Source organism: Botryllus schlosseri, chromosome 8, assembly GCF_051294905.1.
Source record: "Botryllus schlosseri isolate E-star chromosome 8, Bs_hap1, whole genome shotgun sequence".
Taxonomy (NCBI): domain Eukaryota; kingdom Metazoa; phylum Chordata; class Ascidiacea; order Stolidobranchia; family Styelidae; genus Botryllus; species Botryllus schlosseri.
This window is the reverse complement of record NC_137243.1, coordinates 2,828,342-2,842,521: the sequence shown is the minus strand read 5'-3', so window position 1 is coordinate 2,842,521 and position 14,180 is coordinate 2,828,342. Positions and strand designations below refer to the sequence as shown.

At 40.1% G+C, this 14,180-nt stretch overlaps 2 protein-coding genes across 3 annotated transcripts in view; both read right to left on the bottom strand.

Annotated features, from left to right (window-relative positions):
* LOC145445150 (aromatic-L-amino-acid decarboxylase-like) overlaps window positions 1–2,062 on the bottom strand; it is a 17,876-nt gene extending 15,814 nt beyond the window's left edge. For both annotated transcript variants that reach the window (XM_080323293.1, XM_080323291.1), the window contains exon 1: window positions 933–2,062. In XM_080323293.1, coding sequence (XP_080179419.1) covers window positions 933–945 — 13 coding nt within the window. In that variant the 5' untranslated portion in view covers window positions 946–2,062. The remainder of the gene's footprint in view (window positions 1–932) is intronic.
* Window positions 1,012–14,180, bottom strand: LOC145445152 (aromatic-L-amino-acid decarboxylase-like). The gene is made up of 11 exons (XM_080323296.1): window positions 13,969–14,180; window positions 13,195–13,403; window positions 8,075–8,195; window positions 6,715–6,873; window positions 6,319–6,437; window positions 4,248–4,314; window positions 3,478–3,569; window positions 3,350–3,417; window positions 2,703–2,793; window positions 2,412–2,636; window positions 1,012–2,281 (listed from the first exon to the last, which is right to left on the bottom strand). Exons 1-11 carry the CDS (start codon window positions 14,129–14,131, stop codon window positions 2,084–2,086), a joined length of 1,512 nt encoding a protein of 503 aa, XP_080179422.1. The 5' UTR covers window positions 14,132–14,180; the 3' UTR covers window positions 1,012–2,083.

The window sequence follows — 14,180 nt, the reverse complement described above, 5'->3', positions numbered from 1 at the left end:
AGCCCAAGCTTTGTCTACAAGAAGAGTTCGTTTACCATCTTAAAATAGTACATTGAACGCTCTCCTATTTGAGATCTCATTTCATTCGGGTGACGTCATATTTTGTGATACGATTGTTGACCTACAATGTTCTTTCCAATTCTCTGCTAGTTACTGACGATTACCCATGGCGAGTGTCAGCCGAAAATATTTGGGTTCATGTCAATATGAGTATACTATTCAATTGTATAATTCCAAGAAACGTCTTTTGTTTTTAGTTTTTAATTTCACTCAAAAAAGAAAGTCAGGGCCACGGAACCATGAAAATGCGAATTTTAACACAATACTGATTCGTTTTGCACCGATCATCGAATAGAATTTGCTAGCAGACAACTAAAATTCACCCAGTTTCGTTTCAAGAGTTGGCTTTGAATTTTCGTATATCAATTAGCTGCTCTTCTGCGGAAAGATTGCTTCATTTATTTGGGTGTCTTAACTGATTTCATTGTCACTTGCGCTTAGTCTCCCCAAACGTTGGTCTTGACCCTCCCACAGGGTTATTTGACCATCTTCTGTGGTGCTTCGTCGGGGTCTCGGGTTTCGACCAACGAAATCTATCCCTGGCTACGTAGCTGTTAGTAGTGATGGCTCTGAGATAGCAAAGGCTGCAAGAACATCACAATACAGAATGACGGTAACACGATTCACGCAAAACGACGACGCGTGTTATTTAGTTGTTTTAGAACTACCTTTTTTTAAATGCGCAACTAGAACTGGAACTACTAAAAAAAAACACTAGGCAACTGGTAGTTTGTACTAGTCTGACAGCGATGCGTATAGGTTCAGGCTGTCGGTCACTCCAGTTTATGCTTCTCGTCCGAAGTCGTCGCCGTAGGCGATAATTCTCTTCGTATTACCAATCTTCAATAACCTCACAAATATGTCACACTCACTCGTCATTTTCATCAGCAGCGTACGAGTCTGTTCGAGCCGTGAGATTTGCTTGAGTCCACACCATATAGGACACTATGCTTGCACATATCACCGAGTTCATTAGATCGTCTCTACATCTGAAGTACTATAGGCCTACAGTTGTTTATTGAGAGAGGGTTGATAACGTAAAGTTTTCCGATTCCGTTATACACAAATGAAGAGATTCGGCGCTAACTTGCTAGCTGTATGATTTGTTATGCTTGTAATAGCAGCTAAATGCGGTGTAGAGAGGCACATGAACTGAGTGATGATACACTGGAGAGGATTGCATACATGAATACAATAGTATTAGTAATAGTGTGACGCACGGAAATGGGATGGGTGTGTTGTGGGATATTGAATATTTTTGCAAGGTGCAGGTCAGAATCCGGCATGTTATGCATTAATGAATACGAAAAATGAAATAAACACGAGTGATATTGCAGTGGCTGGGCAGTGGTTCTGGCTGTGCGCTAGGGGCGACAGTCTTCAAGGGGGCGGCAAAACGAGGCAGCAAAGTGCACACAGCACGGAGAGATGTCTAATTACGAGCTAATTTGTTATGAGCCCAGACTGTAATCCGTGGCTGTTTTCGACAATATGTTGCGCGTTACCAAGTACCGTCGACGTGATGGAAATATGAAAGTGCTGAGAAGGTCTTTCAAAGTTTGTTCAAAATCTAAGATTGGCGGCTGAAGTAGCCTACATATTTAACAAAATAGTGTGCGAAAACAAAATCCGGCTGGTTGATCATCTACCAGGCTTGCTGGTGTTCACAAACTCGATTTTTAAGATGGTATCGCTCATTTTGCTTCGGCGAATGCTCGAAAAGTTCAAGTTTGAGGCGGCTATGGATATTGCATTTTCATAATATACATTTGTTATCGAGTTTTTGTCTTTTATTCTTGGCCGTGACGCTTGGACAGTGAGTCTTCTTTCTTGAAGTAAGAACTTCCGAGACGCGGCACATTGTTTGTGATTATTTTTTATTGTAAGGATCGCTGGAACATGAAACTATTTCAAAATTAGCTGCAGTCTACTTAAGGCGGCATTTTCTACCAAAGTCAGGGGCGGTAGTGAATATGCTCATAGGCAACTGTGTAGATCCTCACGGTTGGAATGCTGCACGAGACTATACAATCTCACGCAGTACAGAACATGCATGTTTCTGAATACTTTTCCACGCGAATTTGACTGCTTTGTCATCGCAACCCACTGATCCGGTGACAAGACGTAGGTGAAATCGCTGGCGTACACGGGAACCGACAATGTAAATTTCTTTCGAGTCGACGATGCGACCCAGTAAGTCTTGATTAACTTTGTTGATTTTCTGAAAAGGCAATGAAGCTATAGACAAGTTTTTCATATACAGCTGATATGTGGAGCCTGAGAATAAATTATCAAAATCACTGATCCCAGGATATAGATTGCTAAGAAGTGTTTTGTGGATTGTACGATACCTCATCATCGCATTCTCCGGCCACAACAAGACGAAAGCAGACAAGACCAAGATGCACAGGGAAGCAGATTTCGAATCTATCATCAGCGCGCACAAGTTCTTCAAATGTCTTTGCGTGTTGCACGTCCTCTCGAATGCGTTTTCTCATATTTTCCACTCCGAAAATTCTCATGACGAACCAAAGCTTCAACGATCTGAACCTTCTTCCGAGAGGCAATTGCCAATGCTGAATAAAATAAAACCGCAGCGTTACATATTGGTTGAGGTTTCGACTAAAAGTAAAATTAATCACCCTGTAATCGATTGTGGTTGCCTGATTTTCATGGCGCAGGTAGACAGGATTCACGTTGAACGAGTTGATCAGATCTACGCAATTCTTGACCCTGGGGAGAAATGCGTATTGAAGAACCATGCATAGGCTATAAGCATTTATACTTTCTCACTAGATACTTACTCACTAGATACTAATAAGAGTAATGAAACGAACGATTTTAAATCTATCCTCGCTCAACTGCAAGACTAATATGATAATATAGAATTTGATTGATGAAATTTTATTGGATAATTGTTTTCTTTATAGGCATAGTTATCAATGGAGATTGTAAATATATGTTAGCTACATGGGAAGCGCGGTTTTTTGGAATGATGACATTATTAATAAATGTTGATATTAAATCTGAACTTAACTTAACGATGGATATTAAAGAAAAGTACATTTTATCGTGTTGATAACCATGTTAATCTTCCACACGCTCGAACTATTGCTCTAAGATTCGACCTTACTATAGTTTTATTTTATTTTATTCATTTCGTGAATATGTCTACACACCATAGTAGAAGATTAGTATTTCATCTACTTCTACTTGAGTAGCAACGCTGGCTAATTTGACTACCACTGCTAATACCCAATCCGATTTATATCAGAATAGGTTCACGCACCAGAGCGCTGAAAAGTCGAAGTTGACCATCAACCACTTGTGTGGGTTGAAATTGAATGACGTAACCATCTGTAATGAAGATTTGCATATTAATATGAATGGAAGTCGGGTAAGAGATTGTTGTGTTACCTCGACCCCTTCCATGAAATGGCGATATTCAGGACATATAAAACTTGCACCCGCGTAGGCCGCGTCTACATGTAACCAAACGTCAGCACCGCCTTCAAAACAGAAATACTTGTTCAGGTTCAGTGACTGTCGTAAAAAGTTTCAAAGTTTATCTTTTCGACCGACACCTGATCATGCATGTAACTTTCCGACCCGAAGCTACAAAATTAACTCTAACGCATGCGCAAGTCTGGCAAGTGATAACAACTTATGGACATTGGACATATCTGATTCTTGTGATATATTTGCAATGTACATTTGAGATCAAAGCTGTAGTTATTTGGTTGCATTACACAATACACATGCTGCGATTACTGTAATGAAAATGGTTTTGATAAACGTGGGAGCTTTTAGTATCTAGCGAGAAAATGGGTACAGAAAGGTAATGCATTAACCTGGGACAAATCTCGCTCAATTGCAGTAGCTACAAGAACGCCCTGGAAATCCGATGAAAAGTTTAGGGTTGTACTAATCACCTGTCAAGGTTTTGTGTGCCATCGACTACAGCATACAAATTCGGGCAGAGGGCACTCAAAAGAATCGATTACTAGAAATAACAAACTCAGCTACAACGGACGAAAGGTCGAGGTTAGATAACACATCACAAAGTGTAAAATGAAGGTTTAGCCTATAGCTTATTCGTCTTCTGCGATGAAATTGATATTCCGGACAGAAAATAATGAAATGATACATTGTTTCCGGTACATGAATAGCAAAAAACGATGACTCACAGACTGGACCAATTTCAACGATGTTGTCGAAAGACGCGCAATCTGTTGTTCCTAGAGTTGCACAAACCTGTTAATGAGCACTATCGTATATTTATTTCGTTACATGTAGTTCAGTTTTGTCTAAATATCATAGTCATCGCTCGAGATTACCGGGCCACGATATGATATATCGACTCGCCTTACGTCTCATGCCACCACATTATTGTCGCTTGTCCATTTATGTTATCTTCTATCACTTTTCATTGGGTGTGCTGTGCTGGCCTCTTATTTACATCGCCTGCAGGCCAAAGGGTGTCTGATTTCAAAGACTACTTCAAGTCGTTTTGACATTTTCCTAACTTTTCATTGTATCGCAATCTTGTGGTGCATTGAGAAGATGAATTTTTTATTAACCGAATGGCAACGGCTACAATTTTCGAAAAATTTTACTTCAATTTTCAAAATCGAAAAACTGTGCCTTAATGGGATTGGAGCCCGGTAAACAAGGTAGCGTTCGATTCAGAATTTCAACGCGGATCCGATTGCGCCACTCAAATCATTTTGAGCTCTGTGTCTGGCCACTTATATCAAGAGCAAGCCGTGAAAACGTTGGTTGGAGACAGAAATGCTAAATTGCGGACCTTATGAACCTTAGTATAGGTATTCGACGACCATACAGTCTGGTGTATTGTATAGGCTCAAAATTCATCGTTCTAGAGAGCCCTGAGTCGACGGTCTACGTCTAGCAGGCGCTAATTTCTAATCAAAACAATGCCGACCGTTTTAGTCAGCTCGCGGCAGACCGCAGAGAGAGTGAGTCATGGCGCGTGATTCGCGCGCGTATGGTAACTTCGAAGGCTTATAACTCTAACTGTTGTGACCTTATATTAGTCATTTTAGTGTTCGTAGACGGATATTTACAGTCCATAATGATACCATGATACCATAATGATTTACTGCAAATGCTTATCATTACTACAACGTAAGATATAAATCGATGTACGACAGCTCTTTGTATACCCAGACGCACGCTTTTGCGTAGGTATAATCGCTGAGTAATATTGTATGTATTCCGAATTATACTTTACCATTAGCCGTTATTTAGAATCATATAGACAACAACAATTCACAGACACAATCTATGAAGGTGTATGCCTATTAGAACACGATATATTTCACGTTATGTGACGGGTATTCAGCCATGTGCTTGAGGCGGGTACGGTAGTCTGACGGAATTCGCTTCCCGGTTTTCAAATGAAACCTTGAGCGGTTTAGAACTAACTAGTATAGTTGCTTTAGCCCAATATAAACAGAAACTGACAATCGCTATTCATAGCAACAAACTACAGCTGGTTATGACGAATAAAACCAACTAAACGACAGTGTAAATGGCGGGTATGAGGAACGCGCGTGTCTGCGAAATGATGCTTCGGCGGATATTTTTGTCACGCGGCCTATCACATAGCTTTTGATCAGCTTAGATATAACTAATATCAGATATGAAGATATGTGTGGACTTGTATGGACACTAGCTATTGACATAATGAAACAACTATGCCCGAAGGCGGCTAGAACGAAACATACAGAACGTTATCTGAGAGTGGTCAATGACGCGCGAATTGCCGACACAGTGCATTTTGCAACATAATTATCTACGGTGTTTGCTATACGATTTTGACGTCTTCGATATAATAAATATCAAATAACAAGGTATCAATGAACTTGTACGAACAATATCTATTCACAGAAATGAACAACAACGACCTAGCACGATTAATATGTAATATATCGTGGTTTCAATTACGGCACCCTTCTCTCGTACCGGCATGTCGAAAAATAGACACGCCGGTGCGAAACGGTTGAAACTCTACTGGACATTTAGTCCGTCGTCCGATCGTCGGCGATAACTGAATTTAACGAATTGATTTGATTTTCAGGAATTGGACTGAGTGGATTGAATTGTTTGGCTGGCATTCCCTGAAATTCAGATTTTGAAAGTTTCGATATAAACCTATACCATGCGGTATCGGCACCAGTAGTATTCGTTTATTATCCGCCGAAAATATGTACGCTGTATAAGGTGAAAACTCACGTAGAACGGAATCATTCCGTCCTTTCTATCCTTATCCATCGCGGCTTTAAGCGCATCTCCCCGCACAGCGATATTTTCGTCCACGGGTACTTTGTTTAATTTCACCATCGCTATTAAACCTGAAGTAAATGAAATGAGTATATATCCGAGGGTTTTACAACAAGCATAATGGTGAAATGTGTCAAACGTTTGTCGTATTACTGACTATCTTCGGCCAAATCTATCCACTATTGTAGACTTGACGCGATGCCAAATGTCTTGTTTTCCGCCTTTTTGAAACATATAATATACAGCTATTAGGGTGTGATATGAGGGTTCCTGGAAGCCTCACCATTTGCGTCTCCGTTCCTTATCAACCTATCGAATGTTGAACATAGAGACCTTTGTTCTACTTACAAGCTCTCTCTACCGAGCTGTGACTGCATTCCGAGGCATAAGCCACTAGTTTGCTCAGCAGAGTGTGCTGAGATTGTCCAGGATATTTTACCGCAAGTGTCCGAAGAGTTTTGGCTCTTGCCGCAAGCACCGTCATGATTGTTGCTTCGCTCGCGCTTCCTGTGAATAAAAATATAGATCGACAGCAGATAAAAGATAAGCATAGGCGGTTTATAGAAACCTCGACGATGTGTGCTGAGTGCATTGACTATTATTTCAGCCACGCTTCATCAAGTAAATGAAGCGTCATAACTGATGTTAGTTCAAGGATAGTTTCAGAAGTTTAGAGTTTCTTTGGAGTTGCAAAGGAAAATGGGCCAACGTTTCGCGCGAAACGTGGCGTGACGCCATGAATATCCACTATGACGTATTAAAAACGATTGGCGTCACAATTCCTAAGTATGAGGGTCCTACATAGGAAGTCCCAGGCCGCACCGCCTCGTATTGGATATAATCGTATTTAGCTGAGAAAGTCGGAACGGAAAGTCGTGTCACTGAAGAATACGCAGCTAATTCGCCCGTTTACTATATCACACGGCTCGAACGAAAAGAAAAATGTAGTTTGCAAAAGGTTCGCGAACCGTGCAGCGAGGCGTCACATGCTCAAATGTCGTGTTCCATTGTGACGGATGCTCAAATGCAACGCAACTGGCTTGATTATGACAAATTTATGCGGCCGGGCCGTCTACAGATAATTGAATTAGCGTGTGTTCGCAGTCGTCAACATACAATTTGAATTAAAGAATTTAATTATATCCGCTCAAGAATTTTGGATCCAACTTCGCGTGATTCGGCGTGACGTGATGTGATGTCCGTTTTTGATATAGTAGTGTCCAAACAATCTGAGCCCCACCGTACAAATGCGAGCCGAAAAGGAAAATCCTAGACAATCACTCCCAACATCTTTTAATAACAATAACACTTGCGATTTCGGTGCGTATAGTGTGTTCTGCTTTTACAATTACAACATATTATGCGTAAGGTATTTCGAAATAAAACAGCGATTGCTCAAAACATCACAGGGGCTGTCCGCGGTGCGAATTGTCCCGCAGTGGCCAATTTATTGTGGTTATTTGTTGTTATGACTGCCCGCTGTAATGCGGCTGTACGCTATAATGTTATCAAAATGCGGCAGTGAATAATATAAAGGATGGTGTGAGTGAACACTCCTGACTTACAGATATTTATTATGCATCAATGACGTCATCGATTGTGACGGAGCAGTTGACAACGATGTATGGCTCTTTCCGAATTACTCTTGAAAATGTAGGTGTAGTTGTAGACCTCTGCTATATACGCAGTCGCAGCCGGTATTAATTACCTTGAATAACTCCGCAGCCTGGGCCTTTGCCGTCGTAAATAAAGGCATTCGGAAGTCCTATTGCTTTCGCCAACCAGTCAAGGACTATCGGCTCAAGTTCAGTGCAAGCAGGGCTTGAATTCTGCAACGAGGTATGAGTAATTGATAGATCAACTGGTTAATAATACACACAACATCCAGGAGCAACCTGCTATCAAGCAAATGTCGACACTGAAGTAAACTTTTAGCATTTCAAATTGTTTTTCGTATGCAATATATTGTGCTAACCCGTAAATCAAGCTATCAATATTTCCATTTGATTAGCCTTCCGTCGCACAGTTCACTGTTGCCTTATCGTTAACGCGTCATTCTATACCAGGAGTTACCAACACGCGGCCCGCCCACCCAAAGATGCATTACAGCATTAATGACTTCCCTAAGTTTTCGAAAACACCCCCCTCCCCCCCCCGTGATCAACGCTACCGCTGAATCTGATCATCTGATAGGCTGAGAAAGGATAAATATTTGGCATTAATAAACTATACAAATATTAATGACGAAATTCGCTCATAAATATGAAGAAATTTTAGCGCATCGCGCGACTAGAAATCGTATCCCGGTGGCTCTTCATAACATGACTACTCACGATTTCGGTGCGCATAGTAAGCTGATATGAGTATATATATTAGTCTGGAGTTCAGCGCCGAAGGACATGGGTATTTTAACGTGGGTATTTTGCATCCAGTTGGTCCATTACGACAATGCACTGGAATCCGGCCGTAGACTACATAAGTAGCCTAATCGAAATGCGGCCGTGAGCAGAAAAGTTGGCCGCCCCTGCTTTAGTTGCTGAAGAGTGTTGTCAGGTATTGTGCGCAACTCATATAGTTCAGAACAGAAGGAAAGTGATGATCATGATATTTTTTGTTGTATTTGAATTTCTTCAATTTAATGTTATTTCTTTTGGGGTAACTATGCCCATCGCCTATGTCAGTGTTGTACTGACGTAGAGTTAAAAAACGTTGTTGTTAAACTGAGTTGCCTATTTTTTTTTCATCTCGATATTGAAGTCATGCGGCCTGTGACCTCTACGAATCTTGAAAAGTGACCCGCGACCCAATTTGAGTTGGAGACCCCTGTTCTATACTCCGCTCATGTTTGGTATCCTGTTGCTCGAAGTTGTAGCTATTGCTTGTTTTGACTTTAATAAAATGATAGAAAGTTACTACAATTCAAAAGTCAATTTTCTACATACACGAAGAGGTTGGATTGCAGAAATACGGTAGATCAGCGGTTCTTAACCCAAGTTTGCTGGGGCTCAAGTCTCACACATTCGACTCTTACAACAGAAGTCACACTAGCTTGCAGCAAGTAATGATTATAGTCCTTTTGGTTTGTGTGAAATCATGTTTCAAGGGGACTAGCAACCCCAAAACCTAAATTTCGTATGGCTACCAGACATGGGGTGATTACTTCATGAATGTAATCGATTGCGATTACGATTACTTCTGAATGACGCGATTACGATTACGATTACGATTACAGCAAAATCAGGAAGTAGTCGATTACGATTACGATTACATTGGAAAAGTAATCACGATTACTCACGATTACATTTATTTTGCATCTTAGAAATTATGTCGGAAGACAATATATGGATTGCTCTAAAAAGGCCTAATGAGATAACAAACTTGCTTTAAAAAAAGATGCGTCATTTGCCTGTTACGTCATAATGTACCGATTGTCCATTTTTATAGAGGTCGATTTGTCGCACCCAACGATTTGCATTCTTGCCAGGCACAAAACCGCCGCCCCAAAAATTTCCCAATAGGGTGGGGAGCGATATCGAAGGGGACTCAAAAGTATTTCTTCAACCAACATAAATTATGAAGTCTTTTCGAGAGATTTAATTAACTTGGACATTCTCTCTGGATAGCTTGATTTTGAAATGCATACGTCTCCCCCTACAAAAAAGCATAAATAATTTATAGTAGGGTTGCATTTAAAACAAATGGTTATTTAAAACACTTTGTTTAAAGATGTTTTAAAGGGTGTTTTAGAAACAAAGGCTTTAAAAAAAAACTAAAGTGTGTGTTTTAAGTTGTAACATTATGCCATAATTGAGTAAACACTTTCCAAAAACATGTTGTGTGAGCCTACGGACAATTACCACCCGATTTGGCCGATGGACATCGATATGGGATGGTTGGAACCCTCAAAATAGTCTGTTCCACAGTTATAGTCAAGATGTTTCTTCAAAGGAGCTATATTTACCCTACATTTTCTATTGCCACTCTCAATTCACTATAGGACAGTGGTTCTCAACCTTTTTTTAGACACGCCCCCCTTTTTGATAATGAAAAATTTCGCGCCCCCCTAATCGTCATATCACAAAATCCAACTGGGATGCTAGCAACCCCAACAGATTGTTTGGTGATATGGTCGGATATGAATGTTGATGAGAGAATGAAAAAAATTATGAAATTGGGTCTATATAGAGAGAAACACGAGTGTATAGGAGGCAAATCGCGCAGAGCGCGAATTTTTTTTTCAGGTGACTGCTTCTTCGCGCCCCCCTCCAGATGTTTCACGCCCCCCAGGTTGAGAACCCCTGCACTAGGACGTCACAATTCTATATTCGTGACGTCGTGGTTTTAAAAAAACATTTTTTAAACAAGGGCCTTGTTTTAAACATGTCTGTTTTAAATTGATTTTTGTTTTAAATGCAAACTAATTTATAGTAATAGGCATTTAGGTACCAGTCAATACCTTGCCACGACACACCGAAATACAAACGCAGTGTCGACCAACATGCGACTTCGCGAAGTGTGCTACTAAAGAAAGACCTCGGCCGAAACTTTGGGTATGTGTCCATTGTCAATAGCCACGCTGGGTGGACGTGACTAATAGTCCAGTCCTTCCAATCTGAGCATATAATGCAAATGCCACCCGGGGCACCCAAAGAGTATTAAAAACATGACATTTGTGTGTGCGTCTCACCATAGTTTTTGCGCCACTTCAAAATCTTTTAATTATATAACAGACCGGAGGTCGCAAATTACAACATAAACTAAAATAATAATAACAAGATACCGGACGTTATAATTATGAATTACGTGCTCCCAGCTCTACAGGTAAATCTGACCATCGGGGCTGAGACAGGATTAAAAATTAATAGTAATATAATGCAATTACCAATAATATTGACGAAATTCAGTCTTCAACTTGAAAATAACAATCTATGGGGCCAAAGACTAACGTTTGGACTAGGGGACGAATTGCTGTTTAGGTCCAGATTCTAGCTACAACCCACGCTAACATGATATAGAAGCCCATGGCCATGGCGGCAAGTCCCAATGCTGAGTAAAGAATTATGAAATAACGATTGACGCCCGTTTCGAGTAGAGTCATATGAGAATAAGATGAAGCCGGGGACCGACGAAGCGAAAATAAAATTTTGCCTTCAACTTCATACAGATAATGTACTGCAAGCTGCCGTTACGAGAAACGGCAAAGACGGCTCGGTTATGATATATACGCCAGCTGTTGATTTTACTGCTCTGTTGTGGAAACCCTAATGTTTTATTTGGGGAGTAGAAAATTTCAAATCTTTGTCCGGTGTACGTACGTACTACATAGGCCTCCTGCTCGCCAAGTAGCAACGGTCAAACTGCGTCGAAGCACAGCCAAACATCAATACATAAGTTACTATTTTAAACTAGGCAGAATGGAGATTAATTATCCTGCTGCGAGGGAGTGGCGTGTGGAACGTGTTGATAACCTGATACACAGCACGGCGGGTGTTCTTACAATCACACTAATGTAGGCTACGTACATCGAATATCTATTTACTGTGGATACTTCTTACGCAATGACGAGCAAAGCTAATAGGCTACTTCTGACGTAATAATGAGCAATAGCATTTGGAAATCAAACGTGTGTGCTATCACGAACCTGGTATAATATCTCTTCCTTGTTCACGAATGTTCTGTTTATGTCATAGTCCTTGTACAAATAAAAAGTAATCGTTCGTTCACCAAGAAATCGATTAGATATGGGAAGTAGTCGATTACGATTACGATTACTTCGGAATTTTTTCGAATGTAATCGATTGCGATTACGATTACTTGAAAATGCTGTAATCGTCGTAATCGATTACGATTACTAATCGCGATTACCCCATGTCTGATGGCTACCCAAATCACCATGAAATTTTCACAGTCGCCAGATGTCGCTGTGCTACATACAAAAATATTTGGTTCTACTCTGCATGTTGTGGCATATATAGTGGATTGGAAGGACAGAAAATGCACCGACACGGGGAATGCAAACTCTCGAAATTGTGAAGCCTTTTTTTCGATCTAACGCCTTATTTAGGAAGTACTAGATCAGTGCTGTGCTATGCTAAATTTCGAGGGAATATGTCACACCCATCTCGGAGAAATTTCATTCGAAATAAAAAATCCAAATTTTGTTGGCTTTGAAGTTCTGTAACTCTTAGCATGGTAGACCCATGTCAAAAAAACCTTAGCATAGCACAGGTCTGAATGTCAGCTTCCCAAAAAACCTTGAGTGAACCATTTGGGAGAAATATTTCATACAAAGTTTTGGTTTACCGTGATGCGACGAAACAAAATTTCATAATTGAGAAAAACACTTACAAACATTTGCAAAGTAAAAAGTCAATGAACAAGTATTACCGATGTAATGATAAGAATGAGCGCCAGAATGCTTGAATGACAACTGATAACAATCAAACAAATTTGTACCCGGAGATAATATAAATAGATATATTTTATGCCGGTCAAACCATATATTTTATATAGTTATCAGACAAAATTTGCGATGTTTAGTTTGGAACTTGAACCCCCTCCCCCCAGTATCAAAGGAAAATAAAATTGAAATTTTCCAGTTTTTAGTTATTGTTTCGGTGAAACAAAGCCATGAGGTGACAGCAGAGATACAATGTTAATATTTCCTACCAGAAAAAAATCGGAAATTTTGATTTTTTGGGTTGCTAGTCCCTGTTGTTCTGTTCTGCTGTTGAAGGCACAAATATTTTTAGTAATGTAATAGATGTGTAACGTGGTACATTTTTATTTTTGTGATTAGGCGAATATTTGGGCGAAGATATTTCTCACCCACGTAAATCCCATGCATGAACAGCAATCGATCAAGACATCGGCAAGAATGCTAGGGTAGCTTGTAGCAGTCGGGAAGAACGCAAAAAAGCGCGACGACTGCCAGTGCGCGAGACCTGCCATCACGATTTTGTCAAAATCCTTGAATACATCGTCCCATTTGTCTGGCTGCTCGGGAGCTGACGCAGGCAGCAACGATTTCATGTATCCTGAAAAATGCGGATTGAAGTAAGAATGGCTACTACAGAGCTACTAGAGATACGAAGTAAAAACGTATATTTCGGACACTCATGGTGCCTCCTGTAATATTGGCTGTTGAACTGCGAAAAGTAGACGGCATACTTGTACAACTAGATAACTATCATACATGAAATGTTTCTATGCTCATATTCTAAATATAATTTAATTTCCCGTTTCGACGAAAATGCTACAAGACAGCTGTATAGTGCGAATAGCATCAAACTCGCCGTACACACATACACACACACACACACACACACACACTAGATATTCTCACACTTATGATAATGACCATATTGACCACGGATTTGATATGAACTGAATTTGATGGTTTTGTATTGCTTTTTAACTAGGAATTCAATTACATTTCCGACTTTTTGTAAATTCAGTAATTCTTATTTTAATCTAATTTGGAAAAGAGGAAATATTCTAGCCATCCAAGTCCGTTAGACGGAAGTCATTAAGCTTGTCGCGAATACTATACATAAAGAAAACTATTCCGGTTAAGTTAATATCATTGTTAATAGCGTATACCTGGTTCTACTGACGGGTTAGCATGTATCTCGTTTAAATTTGAATAGTAGTTCACGACAAACTCAGTCAAGTCCTTCGCTGCTGATTGAAAATCACTGTCCGTCATTCCCATTCGACAATAATTGTATCCAGATGCATGTCCACATTTCTCTTTATTTTCCATGATCCGGACAGAGTATAATATACTTAATATATCTGAATCTGTCAACTAG

Bases quoted from the DNA above. Each gene is read 5' to 3' on its own strand.
- LOC145445152 (XM_080323296.1), bottom strand. From the start codon at position 14,131: ATGGAAAATAAAGAGAAATGTGGACATGCATCTGGATACAATTATTGT. The intron at 13,404-13,968 runs GTATACGCTATT...CGCATTTTTCAG, and splicing joins TAACCCGTCAGTAGAACCAG to GATACATGAAATCGTTGCTG. The intron at 2,282-2,411 runs GTATCGTACAAT...TTGCCTTTTCAG, and splicing joins CCGGAGAATGCGATGATGAG to AAAATCAACAAAGTTAATCA.